At 24.0% G+C, this 23023-nt stretch overlaps 3 protein-coding genes across 10 annotated transcripts in view; 1 reads left to right on the forward strand and 2 right to left on the reverse strand.

Annotated features, from left to right (window-relative positions):
* LOC102679443 (venom allergen 3-like) overlaps window positions 1-5577 on the reverse strand; it is a 17971-nt gene extending 12394 nt beyond the window's left edge. The window contains exon 1 of the mRNA XM_006610524.2: window positions 4815-5577. Coding sequence (XP_006610587.2) covers window positions 4815-4964 — 150 coding nt within the window. The 5' untranslated portion in view covers window positions 4965-5577. The remainder of the gene's footprint in view (window positions 1-4814) is intronic.
* The window catches only part of LOC102679608 (arginine kinase-like), a 103750-nt gene that overhangs the window by 33554 nt on the left and 47173 nt on the right, over window positions 1-23023 (forward strand). The gene's annotated exons all lie outside the window — the stretch shown is intronic.
* LOC102678884 (transient receptor potential cation channel subfamily V member 5) overlaps window positions 10268-23023 on the reverse strand; it is a 52512-nt gene continuing 39756 nt past the window's right edge. For 4 of the 8 annotated variants that reach the window (XM_031508052.1, XM_031508053.1, XM_031508055.1 and 1 more), the window contains 4 exons: window positions 20517-20848; window positions 15453-15701; window positions 14630-14933; window positions 10271-10781 (listed from right to left, as the gene is read on the reverse strand). In XM_031508052.1, coding sequence (XP_031363912.1) covers window positions 10604-10781; window positions 14630-14933; window positions 15453-15701; window positions 20517-20848 — 1063 coding nt within the window. In that variant the 3' untranslated portion in view covers window positions 10271-10603. Of the gene's footprint in view, window positions 10782-14629; window positions 14934-15304; window positions 15328-15452; window positions 15702-20516; window positions 20849-23023 lie in introns of those variants that run through there. The other 4 variants (XM_006610522.2, XM_006610520.2, XM_031508054.1 and 1 more) reach the window with 3 other exon arrangements.

Below are 23023 nucleotides of genomic sequence, written 5' to 3' on the forward strand. Positions count from 1 at the left end.
AATAGAGATTGTCTCAAATGTTGAGAATCTGAGTTTCAAGATTAGTTGGAAATATTCGCGTGAGATTAGATATCTACTAAAGTTAGAAAATACCTACTATTGATCTATTACTAAGATTCTGAAAGATTCATTTTTGGATCTGCTTGGACGATCGGATAATCTTAGATTTTTAAATTAAATTGAATTATCGAGATCTTGTTCGATTTCATCTGAATCTTTCTGATCTATCTTGAAAAAATTATATACTATTTTTGTATACTATTTTTATAATTATGTAGTAATTATATATACTTATAATATAATATAAAATAAATAATTATAATTATAATTATATTATGACATATATTGAGACACTTTCTAAAAATTATTCAAGATTGAACTCGAATCAGAATGTCAATATATCACGACATTTTTCAAATTGAGTCATTGAATTATGAATTTTATAAAAATAACCTGTTCAAAATTTTCATAGTGAAGAATGCTATCGAATTTGGTGGAAAGATACTGGAAGTATCTTTATAGTGTATTTTCTTTAGGCAAAGCTTTGATGTGTTGCTTCATCAGATTCGCTTTGATGTGTAGAGGAAGTATTTTTACTTGAGTTTATCATGAACACGTAGTATATTTTTTATAACTAGAAAAAACAAATTTTTTTTATATAAAAAAATTTATATACACAATGAATAAAAACTACATTTGTAATATCTTAAATAATAGAAACAAGGTAGATTAATGAAAAAATGCTATAAAATTTAGAAAATAATTGAAATGAAAATCACAGAGAATACTAAAAACTACTGCAAAAACTTAGATTAAAGGGAAATAACAACAGAGAGCTATCGAACTAATGGTATTTAATCGAAAGGTTTCTTCTCAGCTGTTTTCTGTATTGTCATTGATTGAGCGTATAAAAAAGACTACTGTTCTATTCATCTTTTTCGAGTTTAAATAACCAGTTTATAGTCTTTTATTCTGACGAAAGTAAAAATAAATTTTTGAAATATTTAAAAAAGACTAAAAAAAATTTAACATAAAATTGTTATCGTATATTGATAATTAATTTACATATATAAGCAAACTTTATTATATATATTTTATTTCAAATTATCTTGTTCAAATTGTTATAATTATATAACATTATGTGACACGTACACAATTGAAAACAGTTACAAAGTACTAGATGGTCACGTATAATGTAATCTGTTTCTAACATATCCATATTTCAAAAGTTCGATTTCAACGATATGAATATAATACATATAGTATAATTTATGTATCGAGTATAAATCATTGTAACTAAAATATTGAACACGACAGCGAAATGTGGTCTTCCAATATATGTATGTTGATATAGGTAAGAAACTTTCATAGAAACGTATTCTATGCTGAATATATTTCCAACAAAAATTATTAGAATCATCGTAACAATTTTAATTAAATAAAATAATAAATGAAAGTTTTTTATTTATAAAGTACAAATATTGAAAATAATTATTGTATTATTATTGATATTCTATTAATTTATCATAACATTATATTTTATTTATTTCATTTAAATATTATATATCTATATAAAAATTAATTTATATAAAAAAATAAATAAATAAAAATAAATAATTATATAAATATAAATATATAATATATATATTATATATTTTAAATTGAATAATGATTTTATGAAAAAGCCAACAGATCCGAAATTTTGAGAAGAAAAAATTTGATACGCAAACGATGCTAAAATAAAAGAAAGTTAACGTAATTGGTACAAATGATGTTAAGGAACGGCATCGTTATTCGAAATTCCATAGATCGTAGTTTCACACATATATGTACACCGATAGTCATCGTTAATACAGTATTCGACTCTTTACCGCGAAAGGTATTTTCGATATATCGCGTACTTGACATCGTTATTTTCTCGCTTCATAAATTTAAACCAGTTGAAATTTTGCGCTGCCCGATCCAACGTCGAAACTTCTTGTCGCATTTCACACCAATGTGCATACAAAATATATGAAATAATAATTCATTTCTAAAAAGTTGAGTAACAAAATATAACCATTATTTAATTTTGTTTTGTTGAATAAATTAGTTAGTTAAATTTAAGAAATATTAAAAATTAATATAATCATCAAGCATATTATTAAAAAAAAATTAATTTGGAAATACTATTTGCTAACCTAATATTTAACATGATATAAAAATAATAATATATGTCCTTTCCTATTGAATATTTCATTTGATTCCGTATTATATACAATTATATAAACAACTTTTTGTTATTAATTATAAATCGCAATTCCAAAAATAAGAATGCCTAAAGCAGAGAAAACGTGACATAGTAATTGCAATAGTGATATTTTAATTTATGAGAATCATTTTCAAGAAGATATGATATATAGAACTTTTGTAAAGGAATTTTATTCAAATTAAATCATCTCAAGATAAAAGTACGAAAAAAATAAAATTTTTCATGTATACTTTCAGAATCAAAAATTTTACATTATAGAAGATTACAATGCAATAATTACGCTTTATTTATTTATCTATTATCTTCAATTGATATTGAATTTTTAAATCACTATGATAAATTTAAATTGAATTATTTCTTAAATCAATAAGAAATTTTCATCAATATATACTTATTAATTAAAATATTTCTAAATATTTATCAGAAATAAAAATTTAATATTACACAAAAAATAGCATATGACAAAATAATATTGTTACACAAAATTCAATGAAAGATTATGAATTTTTTACAATTTTTCACTTTCATCAACATCAAGGTGGTAGCACTGACGTGCATCTGGCGACAGTTCATATTTGACGCGAATTAATATTCGTCTCAAGAATCCATATTTTTCTATAAAATTTCGAGGATTGAATGTGTTCGCGTTATTCTTCATGGGTAGTGGCACGATCTTCTATCCTGAAAATGTACACCGAGAATAAACGCATTGTGTGCGTGATACCGGATCGACAATAATGAGTAGTGTCGTCGTTCCAAATTTTCTGTTGCGCAATTCGCACCTGCAATGGATTTTTATATTTTCAATTCGCTAATTTCGGTCATATTTATTATCGCCAGCATCGTATCGTTTGTTCATCTCAAAATAAAAATTTCGATGAGACAATAATGAAAAAAAAAGAAAATCAATGTTCAAAAAGAATATGATTTTCCGTTCGCAAAATAATATTAGAAATTGTGAAAATTAAGGTTAGAAAATGATTTTCATATTACAACGTTATTTCATATGGCACTAAAAACAAGGTATGTCTTCTTTTTCTTTAATGAAATTATCAAAAAATTTTATATTTCATATTATTATAAAAAAATGAAATCATTTATTAAGAGATCTATTCTACATTAATTATTATCAGTTAAAAAAGATTAGGAGAGCAAATAACAATGAAACTATTGGATTCTTAAATAAAATAATTCTTAATAGGCAAGAAGTTATATTTCATTTTTCATTAAGTAGAAAATATAATCGAAGTTATATTAAATTAAGGTAATATAATAAATAAAAAATATCTTGTGTATTTCATGTGTTCAAATTTGCAACTATTAAGGTCTATTTTTGTATTCTTGCCTATTAAATTTTTTTTTAAAAATATTGTAATGAAAGATTATAAAAACTTTATGATAAATAATAATATAATAATTAAAAAATATTTTACTTTAACATTTTTATTTTTGAGCTGTTTTTTTAATTTCATGTTTAGTTTTCAATTGTTATAATTTAATGATACATATTTGATAAATTATGAATTCAATAGAAAATAAACAATAGATGATTAATGATTAATCAATAATCTTATTCAGCAGTTTCTGATTCGTCAAATCAGTCAATTAAACAGAAATTATCACGTTTACTCGGAATGATTAATATTTACCATGTTAATGAAAAATTTCATCAATAGAATAAATAAATGACATTGACATTATATAAGTTAATATAGAAAATATATATTAAAATTGGCCAATTCAATGATAATTTCATTTCATTTCCATTTCAAATTATGATGGTTTATTTAATGTGCATTAATTAGGATTATATATTACCATACAATTAATTTGTAATTAATTATTTAAAATTATAAAAGAATTTATAAAAAAAAATATAGAGTTAAAATAAATAAAATTTTAATTAAAATTTTACAATAAAATTTTATATAATCTATAAAATATATTATATAAATTTTAAATAATCCATAATTCAATTAATTTTCATTTGTAGATATTTTAAATTAAATTTGCTATTCATAATATTCGTTTACTTTACATTATTACATCCTCCTCTCTCTTCTCACTTTTTTTATATTTTAATATTAAATAATTATTATTATATGCAAATATTTATGCAAATTTATATTTCTAAAAGAAATTTTATAAGAAATATAATAATTTCCAAATTGTTAAATATTGTGAGATTTTTAAAATTATTATTAAAAATGATAAAAAATACACTTATTTTCATTTATAAATACTTAATAACTATTAAAAAAATTATATTTGTTTCTAATAAATTATTATTATATCCAAAGTTAATTCATTATACTTTCTGAAAACTTAATTTTTTTTTATCACATTCGAAGTCTATCTTTGAATACTTAATTTTAACGAACTATAAGAAATGACGCAAATCTATTCAAATAATAAATGTACAATTCTATGTACAAATAACAATTCTCGTAAAAACAAATCGAATACAAAAAAATGAAAACATGAGATCCAATGATATTCCGAACAAGTCCTCGTATTTATTAAATAAATAAATCGAGTCACCGAAATATTATTATGTACGTACCGGAAATCGGCACATGGTGTGATTGGGGCAAATACGACAGTAAGGATTGTTCTCGAGGTTTATCGGGAACGATGATATTGTCCCCGTTAGTGAGCAATCACAGTAGCCCGTTAAGAACAATAAGAAGCAGAACCAGATATGACCTGTCATTCCGGCGGTTTTCGTCGTATGTTTCAACAGCCAAAAATTCACCACGACATTTTATCTTTTGCGTTTCACTACTGTCCGGGTAATCTCGCCGCTATCTTCACCCCGGAGCGATGTTTTCCGAATCGATTTTCCAATGAAACAGTGACAAGCCAGCCCCGCGACGGAGGATAATATTTTTCCTTCCGGAAATGATGTTCGTTAATAATGTTCGACCACACGACGTTCCGGTAAGTCTGTCAATTATGACTGTACAGGCATGCCTATGCAGGCCTACCAATACATGTGTATGATAAAACTGTGCAGTTATTTTGGCCTATACAGACAACCGAAGCAAATATGAAAAATCATTCGATATTCAAGATGGCGTAATCGTTTATTATGTCTAATTGAGGTTATGTTAGTATGTGTTGTATATAAGTTGCAATAGTGTTAGGAAATATTCGATTATGATTTATTATCAATAGTTTAGAATAGGAAAAATACAGGTTTGTTCATATAGTGTGGCTATCTCGATTATTTTCGATTAATATTTGATCGATACTTAGTTTTATTATAAACAAACGTTCTTGCGTGTAACCTCAAATCCTTTTTTTATCCTATATCTTTTACCTATTGATTAGCAATTGGAACAATTTATTAATGTTGTATTTATTGATCAAATAATGAATAAATGTTTTCATTTAAATATTTTAAACGAGCATTTGCTTTTTGTAATTTCTACGTCACGAAGTAGAAATACCAGTTAGTAAAATATGTTCATTGTGTTAAACATATATTTCATGCGAAATATGCAAGAATATACATTTGAACAGTTACACTGTCCAAAATCAACTGTTATAGTAAAAATACACAAAAAAGCCAATCTGATAAATTAATAAAACACTAACGTAATAATTTATAATCGCAATTAATTTCTTTATCTTTCCAACAATTGTTCTATTTAAGCGTGAAATTGTTTAATACATTCTTTTATATGTTATTAAAGTTGACAAGCTTATTACATAAAATTTGAAAATTTATAAATAACTAATTTTTTTAGAAAATTTTACGTTGATTAAAAAAAATGACTATAATTTATTTTCTCATTTTAATTTTTTAAATTTTTTAGAATTTTGAATAAAATAATCAATATAAAATGAAATTATATTTCAATCACTTCTAATCTTACTTTTATTTTTTATTTACAATTTTTTATATATTTTACTTCTAATGAATCTCTTTAAAAAAAATAATATTAATTACGTCTATAAAGCTCAAAAACAATATTCGTGTATTTACAAGCATTTATGTGCTCAATTATGCTCTGTCGGATTTTTATTTCGACTATACACCGGAAGTTCCGGTGCATAGCGCTGCCATATAGCTCCCCAGGCGAAACCGCTATAACGCGTAAACGGCGTTGACGCAACTCACCGGTAAGTTGGACGATTCTCGGATGTTCAGCACGTGTTTTCATTTCGTTATCCCACCGTCTTTTTCCCATATCATTACTGTTTCAATACGCGCGGGAGGCGGAAACTTTTTCGAGTCGGCGAACCTTTTCCTTATATTGTTTTTTCTTTTTCTTTCATTCATGGTTTCGTTAGAATAGCAACAACCTTACCACAAAAGAAAGGTTAGGAAAGGTTTATAGATAACTGAAATTCTATATTTTGTTCGATACTTTTTTCGTTTGTGAAAAGAGAAAAAAAAAAAGAGAAATAAGAAAAATATGATGTGCGTCAAGTTTCTTGAATTTTAGGTTATGTTGTTTCTTGTACTATATATTTGAAACTGTTGAAGTTTAAATAATCAAGTGAAAATGGAAATTAATTTCTTTTTATTAAAAATATTATTTTATTTAATATTTTGTGATTATTATATATCCATTTAAATTAAATTGGTAATGTATACTTTAACGTTTGAAAAAGTTTGTGATCTTCAAAATGTTTTTTAATAGAGATTGAAATTGGTTCGATTTTAGATTAAATGTTAATTTTTCTATTAAAGAATATATATATATTCTATTTTGGAAAGATTTTTAAATGAATAAATATTATCAGTTATTTTATTAATAAGAATTCAATTTGTATTTTAGCTAATAAATTATTAAAATAATTTAATTCTTTTCATTTTGTGATATATCTTAATCTTACTCTTAAGTTAATAAATTTTTACAACCAAAATAATCGATCTCGAAAAAGATAAATCAAGATTATAATAAAATATTCCAAGAAAAAAAAATAAATTTCTAAAAATAGTAATTCATGTTAGATCAAAAATATTTTATATGTTCTATTTATACGTAGAATTACATATAAAATTTATTTTGATCAAATAAACTCAAAATAATGTAAATAATGATTATTAATAAAAAATAAAGAAATATCTTGAAAATAATTTATTTCTTCATTTAATCTCTCATCTTGCTTATATGTAAATTATTTCCATAAAAAAAATAAGTAAAACAATTCTCAATATTTTTTTTTTCTTTTTTTCTCTACACGTATATCAAATCTATGATAATTCTATACATCACGTTGGTACACATAACTACATTAGTTTCCAGACAGTAAAAATAGGGCAGTAACATAGTTTATTAATGAAATTGCACCGATAAGAGGACTAATTGCTGTTGCATGCTATTGAGATCAAGCACCTATGAAACTTTTGCGTATTGTTTGTACCTGAGTTCTTAATTCACGGACTTTTTTCAAAATGATAAATGTTTTAAATTAATGCATCTACCGCATGTTTAGGTAATTGCATTAAGTTCAATTCAATATAATCGTATATGTTACGTTGTATTTATGATACGACTTCCAAATAATGAAAATCAAAATAATATTTAAAATATTGAAAAACTAGAAATAACATTTAAAATATTGGAAAAACCACTATTGTCAATTATTGATATTTAAGTGTCAAAGTATTTAAGGTTTTAAGTAAAGCGCTAGCATGGATATTTTAAGATCGATCGTAAAACAAATTAACTTCTTGACGTTAAACTCTATATCTTGCACGCATCAATGCTTTTATGTACATAAGAATTTACCTAGGTATGCAAGAACTTGAAAGAAAATTTTTTTCAGAATCATACTAGAATGCTTAAGGAAAATATTATAAATTATACATATAATATTGAAATTCTAAAAAGAAATATTTACAATTATACAGTTTTATATATTTTTTCTTTCTTTTTTTTCTGTGCTTCTTTTATCGTACAAAGACTATACTATATCTGGATCATTAAACGGAGAAGTCGATGGAACTTTGCGCGCGGTTTTCAAAGAGCGTAACTTCGAAAAGAAAAAGTTCGTAACTTTGCACAATATATTTTTCATTCTTGTAAATAGTAGATCATAGTGAGAAACTTTTCGTAAGTATTTTAATAACTTTGCTTGAAATAAATATAGGAATGAGTTATAAAAGAATAGTATTACGAAATAAATTTTTAAGAATCGAATATGAAAGAGAATAAGAATAATATTGACAAATTAAATTTATATTAATAATAATAAAAAAAAAGTAGATTGAAATTTTATTGAAATTTTTACTGAAATAAATTTTTTAGATAAAAAAATTCAGCTATTATTTTTTGAATTATTCAATTTTCATTCAGATTCTTTAATATTATGAAAAATAAATGAGAAAATTAAAATTGGATCATCCATATATATTACTGAATTTTCCAGAATAAAAAAAATTAAAAATGTCCAATATTTCAAAAAAATGGCAGCTCTTTTTAAATATAATCTTTTTAAATTTATAAAAAATAAATATTTCTAAAATTAAGAAAACTATTGAAAAATGAAAAAAATCCTGCAAAAAATAAGTATAAAAAAATTGTATAAGTATTTTTAGAATTAACAACAAACTATTAAACAAACGATTAAAAACTAAAATAAATAGCAATCAAATGTAACAAATAAGATATAGATAACTTTTCTATTTTGAAATTCCTGGAAAAATTTTGCGTACCATCTCTCCTGATAAAAAAATTTAATTAAAAATTTTTGGATTTAGAAATTTTTAAAAAATTTTGCATGCCATCTTCTATTAAATTATATTTTCTTAATACAAAATTAAAATTTTTGGCATCAAAGTTTCTTCAAGAATTCTGAAACACAAATTTTTTTTCACATTTTTAATTTTAGTAGAAAAAATATTATTCTATAAAAAATAACACATAAAAATTTTTTGAAATTTGAAATATTTACCTGTTGTAATATACTTATCTTTTTTATATTTAACTTTCTATCATATTATTAAAAATAAAACATTTTTTTTATCATTTTGATTATATCTAAATATATAATTATTTATCTATTTTATATTTACTTAATACATAGTTATAATACTTACTTCTTATATGTTTTTTCAGGAATATACAAAATATATCATTTAACATTATTATTTTTATTTATGTCACTGTTATTATTCATAGAAAAAAATATTTCAAATAAAAGTTAAATGATTTCAAATAAATTATTCTAATATAATTAATTTCTTCGTATTCACATAAAGAAATTATAAAACTTTAACTTTATTTTTTTAAATAAATTATTTTAAAAAAAAGTAAAAAGAAAAAAATTAATTTAATCCATGATAATGTTAAACTTAATTATTTCTTTCTAAAAAGAAGTTTAAGATAAATGTTAATAATTAGAAAAGATTATATAATGAATAATATGTAATATAAAAAATAATATAAAAAATATAGATTGTATAATATAAAGAAATAATTTTATACAAAAAGTAACTTTTTTAAAAAAGATTTAAATACAAAAAAAAAATATTGATATTTACTCTATTTACTATATTTGATATTCAAAACAGAAAAAAAATATTTTTCTTTGAAATTTCTTTAGTAAGAAAATAACAAGCATACATGTTCAAATAAGAAGATCAAATAATTTATAACAAAAAATTATGAAATAAAAAATAATAATAAGTTTTAAATAGAAAATAATATAGAAAATAATACAAAATTCAATAACTTGGATATTAAAATTTAGTATCAATTATAGATTCATCATTTAATAAGCAATATTTTCCAAACATATCAATTGCAAGTACATGTCAATTTTTTATTATAAAATGCTTCCAAATAAAATATCTTATAATTTGTCTTATATATATTATTATAAATTTAAATCTATCTTACTAAATAAAATTTAATTTCATTACTTAATTTACAAAATTTCTTTTTTAATAATAATATACACATTTAACCTACAAATTTCGTTATATTAACATATTTAATAATTCCACTTCTTAATTTATAAAACTTTTTTCTTAATATCAAACGCACATTTAACTTACAAATTTTCTTTCTCTGTACACTAATATGTTATTTAACGATTCTATTTTCTAAGATACAAAATATATAATTTTCTTAATATTAAATTATAAAACTGTAATGTAAAATCGTATATATCCAATTTACAAACTTCTTTTCACGATATTCCCTAGAAGTTACCATGGAATCGTCGAAGAACCTATAACACCTTCGAATCTCTAAGCCGAGTTTCGAACGAGCTCGAGTTTCCCTAGACGAGTTTTCAGTTTTCGACGAAGAGGATGGCAAAAACAAGGTGACATTTTGTCGGTTGGTCGACTAGCTGGAGTTACACGGTGCATAATATCGTAAAGTTTCGTTAAGGACTGTCCGGCGCGGTCTCTTCCCAAGCCAATATCGTGTTCATGTCCTTAATGCCGCGTGTGCTCCATGGCTCGAGCGGATCCGTGGGCGATGTTGTCGGTGAAACCGCCTTATTCCGCTCGATCGATTCTCTTCTCCTCGGACTAGCCTTCTCTATTTCCTTCGGCGATACCCTGTGCATGCATCGTACCGAACAGAGAAACCATTAAACGAATGGTCAACCCAGTTGTGTTCATGTGCACACAGTTGCACCAATATTGCAGATATTGCTTTCGATTGCGATTTGGAACTGGACTTTTTTGGGATTTGTTATTTTAATAAGAAAATTTGAAAGAATTTTTTTTCTTCATTTATTTATTTATTTATTTTTTAATTTTTTTATGATTTAAACTTGTAATTTAGTGCATGTTGTAAAATAAATATTTTTTTTCTATTTAAAGGTTAGGTTTGGTGCATGCTAAATGGAAGTTGAATACATCTTAAGTTCTTAAATAGATTTGTCTTAAATAGATTTATATCGTGAATTGAATTTTGTATTGTGTGATATTGTACATGATGTGTCAATAATTATTTTTTTTCATTCAGAATTTTGTTTTTAAATAGATTAAGTTTAAAAACTTTTCAAGTATATTTATATATTAGCTAATTTCAATTTAATATAATTTTTATAATTTTCAGTATACATAATAATTGTTGTTTTCATTTATCAAATAAATAATTTTTTTGAAAATGAAAGTGTTCGTTTATTTCTCATTTCTTTATTTATATTTCTTTATCTTCCAATACGAAAAAAAGAAACAAATTAAAGTAGACCCAAATCGAATAAACAACCAATCCATTGTGCCAATATTCGCGAATTCACTTCTCTTGTTCGGCTTTTATGACATAATCTCGATTTATCCTCTCACTTCACTTTTATCCCGTGTAATAAAGCAAAACATTTCAATTTGCCTTTAATAATAGCCGATATCACCGATATCGTTTCCCAAAACGTTTAAATTCCTTCTTTCACATGTTGCGAGTGCAATATCGCGCTCGCGTGATTTCGAATACTGTTTATCGAACGATTGGATACTCCGTGATCCGATTTCGTTGTCCCGTCACGTCCGTTTAAAGAAGAATTATTAACGAGTGATTAATAATTTATCGGCGCATCGAGTTCCATGGAATAATTACAAGGGACGTTGACATTTCATCGAAAACCAACTATAACGCTCCAACATACGCGAACTGTACATATTACATATTATTACATATCATAATAGAAAATTCGAAATTTTGCGAAATATTAATTTACAATGCTTGTTTAGAAAATGCTATCCATCATTTTGTTAGATGAAATATTCATCATTTGTTTTAGAACTTTGAATAAAAAATTGGATAACATGGATGATGGAACGATTGATGCGATTAACAAGTTTTAATATTAAAAATTTTTTTAACTTCTTATATTATTTTATTACTTTGCTTTAATATTAATGAGAATTAATGATAATATTAATGAGATATTAATGAGAAAGAATGACAAATATATTTTTTTTATATAATGTACGAATAAAATGAATAAATTTCGTTTAAAATAAATGGTTACGTAATTCCGAAAGTCGAACTTTGGGATGAATCGAAAGAATTCGGATATAATCGAGTGAGATAATTTAAATCGGATTCAAATACAATATTATCTAATTTTACTCGACTTTTTCCAATCGAATATTTTATAATTTAAGAATCATGCGTATTTTGAATTTTCATATATTTTAATATAGTCACATTATAATATTCTGCTATTAACTGTTGTAACATTGTTGTTACATGCTGTAACACTGATTCATATATAAATATAAAAAAAAAAGTTTTTAGAATATTTGACTGTTATAAAAAAATTGAAAAACATTAATTTTATATATAATGCAATTAATGCAAAAAAAAAACTTCCTTGATCCATAAATTCATTTTTTTTTTTTTCTCAACTTTTAGTTTCAAAAAGAATCGACCTTCAGTTAACTCTATTAAGAATTACGACTTCTAAGATACACAATTTTTCATTGTTCAATTTCCAAGTAATCGTGTATTGAAACAATGAGACTACAGGAAAACTAGTCACTCGAAACTATAGACTACTATACACCGCAGTGATTAATCGTCACAATGAAATCATTGTCTGTTGCTCACAGTGCTTAGTTGTTATCTCGCGGATATAATGCAAGACGTTTTTGTTACAATATTTGAAAATAAATCTTACGTATTTGTAGACAAAATATCACGCAAATCGCCCGTTTTTATGGAAATGTTCTTTTTTATAAATTATCCATCAAACATAATCGCTTAAAAAAAATTGATTACGTTCAATAAATATCAGATTATTATCTAATTTTATTTAATTTTATTAAATTTCATAAATCTTTAAAAAAATAAATTCATATTACAATTATTATTTTCAATAAATAACAGACTGTTTTGTAACCAATTATTAATTTAATATTGTAGAAATAAATGAATATAGTCACCATTTATTTACAGCAATACGTGTCGATATAATTATAAATCAAAATAATATATAACTAAAATCAAATAGAATTATCTTTCCTTTCCAATTATACTCATCATCTATATCATCGTATATCAACAAACTTTACGCAATTTCACTCGCGCGAAATAATATGAAACCCCGTCTCTTAATTCCATCCACGAGTACGGAAACGAATCTGTCTGTTCCCTGATTCTGTACCGGAAAATAGTGGAAGGAAACATTCGACAAATCTAAATAGGAAATCTATGTTCCAATATTGCGTGTACCCCATGCCTCGATATGTCGGCACACGAATCGATTGTTGATTGTGTTGTACTTCTGTTTTCAGTCTGATTGTATATAGGGTGTCTCAAAATTATAACTGAAGAATTTAATTCTTTATGAGAAAACTAATTAATGTAAAAATAAAATCATAGTAACAAGATTTGTTTAATTAATCTTGAGATAATCACATAGGTAAATCTCTTTAAAAGTCTGATTTTTAGCAAATTAATATTCTTATGAAACCAATCTAAATTTATAAGCATAAAATCATTCCAAGATCATTGAGCTTTTCTTAATATCAGTTATAATTTTTATTTTTTTTTTTTTTATTATTTTAAATAAAACTTTTTGGAAATTTTTATTATTATAGTTTTTAAAAAAAACTTTAAACCTTGAAAAATCTTGGCAATGAACACCCTGTATATTTTTATGTGTGTCTCTGTTGGGTCGTAGCTTAACACAAACGAGATGAAACATTGTAACTCGGGCTATTATGTTGTAATTACTTTTTCAGCTTGGTCCAGGAAATTGTATGTTTTCTATACTTTCATTTCTCTGCTGGACATACTCGCGGCGCAGTCCTCGATGAAATTTCATTAAAATCAAAGAAGACTGTTCAACCGTACTACGGATTTCCATTCTCCAATATTCTTTAAATGATAATTGTTTTGTTACGTGTGTAGGTCTTTATGAAACGTTTGAACGGTGTGGAAATGAATAATGGGGATCGATGACAGTTGAAGAATATATAGGTGACGTTAAAATGTCAGATGTCTCGTGCAATATTGCTGTGCGACAAGTATAAACTAATTGAAACGAAATCGAATTTTGCAAAAAAGAATCTTTTAATACTCTTAATACAATTACTTTCATCGTTTAATTAATCCTAGTGATTTTCTAGTAACGAAATCCTAACCTTAAAAAGTAAACTGAAGCTGAATTAAAAAATTCTTTAACAAAAAAAATAACAAATTTTAAAATAAATATTTATTATAAAATAATAGCGATTATAAAATAAATTAAATTATAAAATAAATAGCGAATGTACAAAATAATATTATCTGAGTTTATAAAATGAAGAATTTTCTATAAAAAAATTCTATAACTTTAAATTTTATCCATAGATTAAAAAACTTTTAATTGCTTCGAAAATATGTTTCAAATTTACAAAATTTATAAATTTTGTTGTAAATATCATTGTGATCATTGTTTCAAACAACGACGTACCTATTTTTGGCCGTTTTTGGTCTTCTCTTCTGGACCTTGGCCTTCACTGTTTCGCACGGTCCGTTCTGCTTTATTTGCGAGTTAATTGCTTCTATGGAACACTCTCGACTCTCGATTGGATGGTCGATCGAGTTTTCATGGCCGTTGAGCAACGACTGATATCGAGGATTTCTGTCCATAGACGTGGAAGATGTGGATGACAGGTCGTCGTCGACGTTCCGTGACCGTCTACGTGTCGTGATAAATCTGTTGTTCGCTGATCTTATTCTACGTAGACGGGCCTCAGTCCCGAGCAAGTTGTCGCCTGCGATAAGACAATCAATTTTCATGAAATTCACATGACGCTCTCCAGTGAAATTCACTGTCGAGGTAATTTCGTTTTTGAATAATTTAATTATAGAAATACTTTAAACATTTTAATGGTGATATTTATAATCTTTTCTTATAATAATTATTTTATATATCTCAGATATTTTATTCGTTGACAATGAAAATTTTCAAGAGAAGATCCATTATTTGTGATATATTATTCTTTAGAATTAGGTTAAGTTCTATACAAAATTGTTTGTGCTGTTATAGCAAAAATGTAAATTGTGAAGTAAATCAAATTTTAAATAAAAATTTTTTCTCAAGTATATTTATTTTCTCACTTCATTGAAGAAGATTCGAATCAATTTTTCAAGGAATAAATTAAATATCTAAAAGAATTTTAATTCTAGATTCAACATTTTTTAAAAATTAAAATACCAAAGTATTAAATAACATTTCATAAGATTAAATTTAATGAATTCGTTGCCCAAAATAAAAATAATTTTGTCATCACCTCCAAAGTCATTGTCACTCGACTCGATGAAATATTGTTTCCTCGTAACGCTGACCTTCTCCTCCATAGGTATCTTCGTCATCGTGAATTGTTCTAAAATTTGAAGATTTATTTTAGAGCTGGTTTCTGTTTCGAAGCCCGCCGCGGCACGTTTCGCTATTTCGAGCAGGGTTTCGGGATCGTTCGTATTTTCGGAAGCAATCACAAGTTCCAAAAGCGGATCCTGAAAATCCTCGGTCACGCTCGAATCTGGAACAAATATATGTATATGTATTCCGAGATATTTTTTTTTAAATATTCAATGTATCGTGAAACATATGAATTGTTAAAATAAACATTGAAAAAAATGGATATATGTATTATTTTCAAGACCATGTTTGAATTTTTGAATATTGAAATTCTTGTAATCTAAAATTTTTAAAATCAGACATTCAAAGATATTGCCTTTCAAGCATAGATTATATGTTTTACTTTGTATTTATAATTATATAATTATGAAAATATGTAATTGTTTTATTCAAAAATTCAGTTTTTTTATTGTAAAATCATTTTTTTAATTTTTATACATATTACTATTTACAATATTTTATTATTTATTTATTTTTAATCTTTATACTTGCTGTTTAAGTAAGATTAGACATTCATAAAATTCAATTCAAAGATGAGATAATTTATAAATTTATTTTTGTAATGTAATATTTATTGAAATTGTATTTATTAATTATATTTCAAAAATTATTCGTTAACATTTCATTGAATTTTTCAATTAAAAAAATTAAAAATGAAATAAAAGTTATCTTAAAACATTTAATTAATTTTTAACATATATTCCAAGCCAAAAAGAATATTCAAAAACAACAATAAAATTGCATCGTTATTTATCCTAAATAAAAAAATAATCCTATATTATTTTATTTACAAAAATTTCAACTTGTCACCAGGATCAATATTCTGAAACAAATACCATTCAAATAAACTTCATCCAACAACAAATAACGGGGGTAGGAACAAAGAAGTATTAAATTACATGGAAAGAATCCTTTCAATATCTCTGTAATGAAAAGAAATCTTACAGATATAAGCACGTTTTCATCTTCATCTTTACACTAATTATAATTGTTGGATGCAGAAAAGTTGCTTTGATCCTTTTCCAATACTTAATTAAATTTTTCTTTATAAATGTTCTCTCAATTTCATTGTTGTTTTTATCATTTTCAAAATTGATAAAGTTATAATATCAAATTATAAAACAATATTACTCAACGAACTTATTTTTCTAGAGATTGACATTCAACTGGATATAAATCAATCTGAATCGTTCATAATATGATGTTTATATATTTAACCAGAACAATGAAACTCATGAATAATTTCATATTTTTTTGTTATATATTTGATTATTGAAAATGTTTTCGACATAATTTATATTATAATTTATTAAGATAGAAATATAATTATATATATCTATTTATTTTTATTACATCATTTTAATTACAATCATTTATACATAAAATAAATATTTAGATATTACAAGCTGATTTTAATATTTTAAATATTCAATTGTTTTCAAATCATCAAAATTAACAATTCTCTTAGTTTCATAATTTTAAATGAATTTATCACGTTTTTGTACAAATTGATGATTATGTCATCAAATTCTACAGTAATAGTTCAATAATTTATCTTATTTATTCTTTCGACCTTCAAATGAAGAATTATATACATGGAACTATATACGATACATGCACACATGAGTTGGATACGTATCGTTACATATTTTTCTCGAATTTATTCGTTCGAAAATCAATGGATAACGAAAATCCAGCAAAGCAGATTTTTTTTTTTTTTTTTTCATTACGTTTGAATCATCATTTTCACAATGCGGACATTCGATTTTTAATGAAAATCCGTTTCCTCTGAAAATCCATCGCCGCACAACGAAAATAGACTGATTTTCATTATTTTAATGCGCGGAAGTATGTTTCCCCCAAGTTTTATTAACGCGGTGCACACAAAGCGACCATGATCGTAATAAAAGTTGGCAAAGCTGCGTTAAATCCTGACGAATGTGAATTATTTTTCGTGGTGGAGAAAAAAATAGGGAATGCTTGTTGTGTACCGATGCCTGAAACAGTGACATTTTGTTATGTTGGCTCGTGGGCGGAAATGAGATCAAGGACAACGGAAACAGCATCGCACGATGCTACAAAATATTTGAAATACGTTTCTGTTCGAAACGTTAATCAAGTCTTTATGCGTGTATATCTGTTTGTTTGTTTGTATTTGCATGTATAGTGGTAGGTATTTGAGCGTGCGAATATTAAAAATTTAAATAATAAAAAGTATGTATGTTAAATATTAGTTTTTGAAAATGATATCCATCAAGGATATCATAAATATTGAGGAATGAAAATATTTGTGTAATAAAAATATTAAAAATAATTTTGGAGAGTGTGAGTTGAAATATTGAACGTAAGTTTTAAAAATAATATTTATGAAGAATAGTGAACAGTAAGATATTTGAGGATAGGATTTAAAACAATTTTGATAAATTATGAGTTGAAGAAGTATTATATGTTAATATAAATTTAAAATAATGGAAATTGCGAATTGGAGAAGTATTATTGTTCTATTTTTCATTATTGTAATAATTTAATCTACATTACATTTTTACATTTTTGTTATTATTATTAAATACATTTAAATATTTTAAAAGTATTTACAAAAAGTATTGATATGTTAGGAATATAATATATATTTTTAGTTTCAATAGGAAGTTTATCAATTGAAAAAGATAATAAAATAAACGAGTTTTGTGAACCTGTGGTAATAATTTAATAAGATTAAATTTTAGCGGAAATGAGAAAAAATGGAATTATTTTAGAAAGTTTTGTCAAAAATTTAATGAAATTTAATTTTGATGAAGACATAAAAAGTATATTTATTTCATAGATTTTTGTTTAATACTTAATAAAAATATTTGTGCATTCTCTCAACATCATAAAAAAAAATATATATTCAATTAATTTATTCTGATAATGAATTTAACAAGATACGAGAAGATCTATAAAAAAATATAATTCTATTTTGAATAATAAATATATTAAACTATTAATAATCATTTAAAAATAATGAGATAAAACTGATATAAATTAACAGAGATATATTTTTTGATAAAAAAATATGTCAAATAATATTTAATACTTAAAAAATATATTTTAATCAAACCCATTGGAAAGTAATTAAAACCTATAATCTGATGTGAAAGTAAAATTTAGTAAAAAAAAAAAAAAAAAAAAAAAAAAAAAAAAAAAATTTAAAAAAACCCCTTGGAAAAAAAAAAAAACCCAAAAATTGGTGTGAAAAAAAAAATTATAAAAAAAAAAAAAAAAATTTAAAAAAACCCCTTGGAAAAAAAAAAAAACCCAAAAATTGGTGTGAAAAAAAAAATTATAAAAAAAAAAAAAAAAATTTAAAAAAACCCCTTGGAAAAAAAAAAAAACCCAAAAATTGGTGTGAAAAAAAAAATTATAAAAAAAAAAAAAAAAAAAAAAAAAAAAAATTAAAAAATATTTTTCGTTAATGGAAATTTTAAAATAAAATTGACAATTAAAAAGACTAATAACAAAATACTACAATTTTTAAATAAAAAATACAATTAGACTAAAATTGTGTTAATTTATTATAATGATATGTTCGACAAATGAAAGAAAGATAACATTATTTCCTGCTTAGTATATTATTTTTTTGAAATTAATCGATAAACCTTTTCGTTTTGATTAACAAATTATCTCGATTAAAATTGACACTTCATCTTCTCTTTAAAATAATATCGAGTCATAAGTGATCGATTTCAAAGCATTCACCTTGTATATGCACAGATCATTATGCAAGCATAATGATTGAGGAAAGAATTTGCAAGATTTAATTAAATGTTGAGTTAACGAGACTTGATAACAAACTAAAGTGAAATAAAACTTGAAATATTTAGCCGAACTTGATTCTGGCTATCTCGAATTTTCTTTTTAATTATTCCACTCATCGATATTATTCTATAAATGGATGATATTATATTTGGAAAATGGATCTCGGTAAATCATTTATGATTTATCCATATAAATTAAATGAAAATTGGTATTCATGCAGAATTGATTTAATTATATTATTAATTTTTTCTTTTTCTTCTTTTTCTTCATTGTAAAATTTTAACGAACGAATTATGAAGAGATATATAAAAAACAGTTCAAAGAAAGATTTATATACATATACAAATATATTTGTTATTGTGTCCCTTTTGTATTAAAAGGGTGTAATTATTTATAATTGGCAAAGAGAAGTTTTAAAAGCAAAGGAAGATTGTTCGTTTAATCCTTATTTTAATTAAAAACCTTAATCTTATTATATCTTTATTTTAATTAAAATCGATCTTGCTCGATAAATTTAAAAAGTGAGAACTATTCAACATTGAATTGATTTTGTAATATATAAATATATAATATATGTAATATATAATATATTATATAAAATATATTTTACCAGAATGAATTTTTTAATTGAAATGAGAGTTTATATTTATGTTTCTATCAAAATATTCTTTTAAAAATACAAATATTTATTTTAATATTGAATTTTTTCCATAATTTAATCTAATTTAATCTTTTTAAAAATGTTTAAAAATATACATAATTCCTTTGTTAAAAATACAATTTTATAATTATAATTATAATTATAAAGCTATTTTTCTAATTTTATTCATCTATTATGAAATATTCATTTTAAATTTACAACCTAACCTAATCATTAAATTTCTAATCATTTTTCATTATATTAATATATATAACTTAAATATATATAAACTTTCTTCAGCAAAATAAAATACAGTCAAAATCAAATAAAAATATTACTCTCGATAATTTCTTTTCATTCAAAATATTTAAAAGAAATTTTTAACATATCTATAAAAGAAAATTACCAAACATCTCTAAAAAATTCACAAAACGTATATTTCTTTTTTTAAAATTTTTCTTAACAATTAATTTTTTAATAGATATTCATTTTACTTACGATTCGCGTTTTTCAAATTCATCTCGTGTACGGCTGCAGCCTGACTAGTTATTTTTTTAATTTCCCTAGGATTGTTCGCCACATTTTCCGTGGTCGATTTCAGCGGTTCTATGTTCGTCGTCACGTTCTCCTGATTATTTATCATCGATTTCGTCTGCTCCTTGATAGCACTCTTTGATTTCAATTGCTTGGCATCGATGTTGGTTGGAATTCCTTCCGTTGCGGTGGACAAGTCGAGATCGTGGGCGAACGTCATGACATCCAAAGCTGTGGTCAACGCATCCCCGAAACCGGCAGTCACCACAGAAACTTGAGGCTTAATTCCTTTTGGACTGCGCAGAAATTAGTCCTTTTTTGTTTAGTCATTTTTATATGTAAAATAATTTTATAATTAATTTTATAATTAACAACTAATTTTGTAATAATTAATTTTGACTATTATAACTAATTTGTTCTATAGATATAATTCATTACATAATTATGTCGTAATTAATTCTGTAATATAATTAATTTATGAGAGCATGATTTATTTTTGACTATGATATATATTATATATAATATATTATCGATCAATTATATATATATATATATATATATAATTATCATAAAATAAGAGAATCGTTTGTTATTTTTATTCTTTGAATTCCTCAATTAATTATTATACATGTATATGAAGATATACTTATTATTTTTTTATTCTTAATTAAAAATATTTAAAAATCCTAAATGCACAATTTTATAAGTTTCTTCTATTAGATGGAGTATGTAATTCGAATATGTAATTCAAAGAAATTAATTTACGTGCAAAAGTGAAACTCGAATGAAACCGAGAGCAATAATTTTGAAAATTCATAAACCTGTACGTTTGAGATTTATCTGAATATTTAAATTAAAAGAATAACGTTTGAAAAAAACGCGATTGAAATCGAACAGAATATGCATGTCGTGGTTTACCATAAATATTTTAAGAAACACCGATATATCGATTTAAAAAAAAAATATAAAACTTGCGATTTTATTCGATTTTTGTAATGGTAATACATATATCATAATATCCATTCTTAATGTTATGCCTTCTCGTATTTATCGTAAAATATAACGCATAAAATTTAAATAATTCAGGCTCTAATGCCTTTAATACTTCTCGAGATATTAAAACCATCTGAAGTCATTTTGTCTAATTATTTAAGTTCGGTAATTAGAAAAGTTCGAACAAATATTATGCTAAATATATATCGTGATAATTATCGAATCGGTGGAAAAGCTGTTTAAGTATCTGGATAATTTTCTATAATTTCTTTGACATTAATATAAATCGAAATTAAATGTTACTAAAATTAATTTAATCTAAAATATTAATACAAATGTTTTCTAATATATGACATTTAAAATTGTATGAATTTATATCTATAACCTTAATAAAATTATGAAATTATGGATAAAAATTTTATGATTATAGAATGTATTATTGTTATAATATAACAATAACTAAAGTACAATTATACTCTAAATATTTAATATTAATACGAGAAAGAAAACATTTCAAAAAGATAATCGATATAAACTATTTACGAAACTAAATGATATATTTTAAAAAGATATTAAATTTAAAATTGTATAATCTATATCTTATAGTATAGTAGAATTTTTGTCAAATATGTTTTTAAAATTCATTTCTTAATAAATAAAATTCTTAAAGTTTTATATTTTAATAATACTAAAATAAATATAAAATTATATTCAAAATATAAATAAATTTTTAAACTTAAAAATTAATTTCACTCTTTTTATGATATGATATTTCACAGAAGAAATTACTTCATTATATTCTATATACATTGAAATTTTCACTGAAAATTTTTTTAGGTTAGATTTCTCTGTGTATAAACTTTGTGCAAAAATTTGTACTAAACTTTTGTAATTGATTGTAACATGCATATATAACCACCTAGAATTCATAGTACTTTCGAATTCATATATCTTATATTTCAAACACTATACTGTATGATAGAAGGATCATTAACACAAATTGGTGGAAATTCCAGTGTCTTTAAAGCAAGATACCGTGACAAAAGGATTTCTAGTAATAGAATTGTCGAGGATCGCAGTCGCTAATATCACTCTCTGCTAGATCATACATAGTTTGTCGAGTCACGTGTCACACCTCTTAATATTCTCGATATCGAATGTAACACGTTTATTGACGTTAATATCTGGTTTCGTAACCTTGACGCCTTGCATATTAACCGCCACAAATCCAAGGTCAATTATATCGCATTCCAATCAAACTGATACACAATCTACATATGTAGGTATGTATATTGTATCGTATGCTTAATTGGTATGTCGTAAATGAATCAATTAACGATGTTGATAGAAACTTACAAGTATTTTAAATTATTTCATAACATTTATATTTGAATCATAAAAAAGCAGGAAGAAGATAAAGATCAAAAATGATCGATACGATAATATAATATATATAATATAATATAACGATTAATGTT

This window comes from Apis dorsata, unplaced genomic scaffold (assembly GCF_000469605.1).
Source record: "Apis dorsata unplaced genomic scaffold, Apis dorsata 1.3 scaffold_74, whole genome shotgun sequence".
In the NCBI taxonomy this organism is placed as follows: Eukaryota; Metazoa; Arthropoda; class Insecta; order Hymenoptera; family Apidae; genus Apis; species Apis dorsata.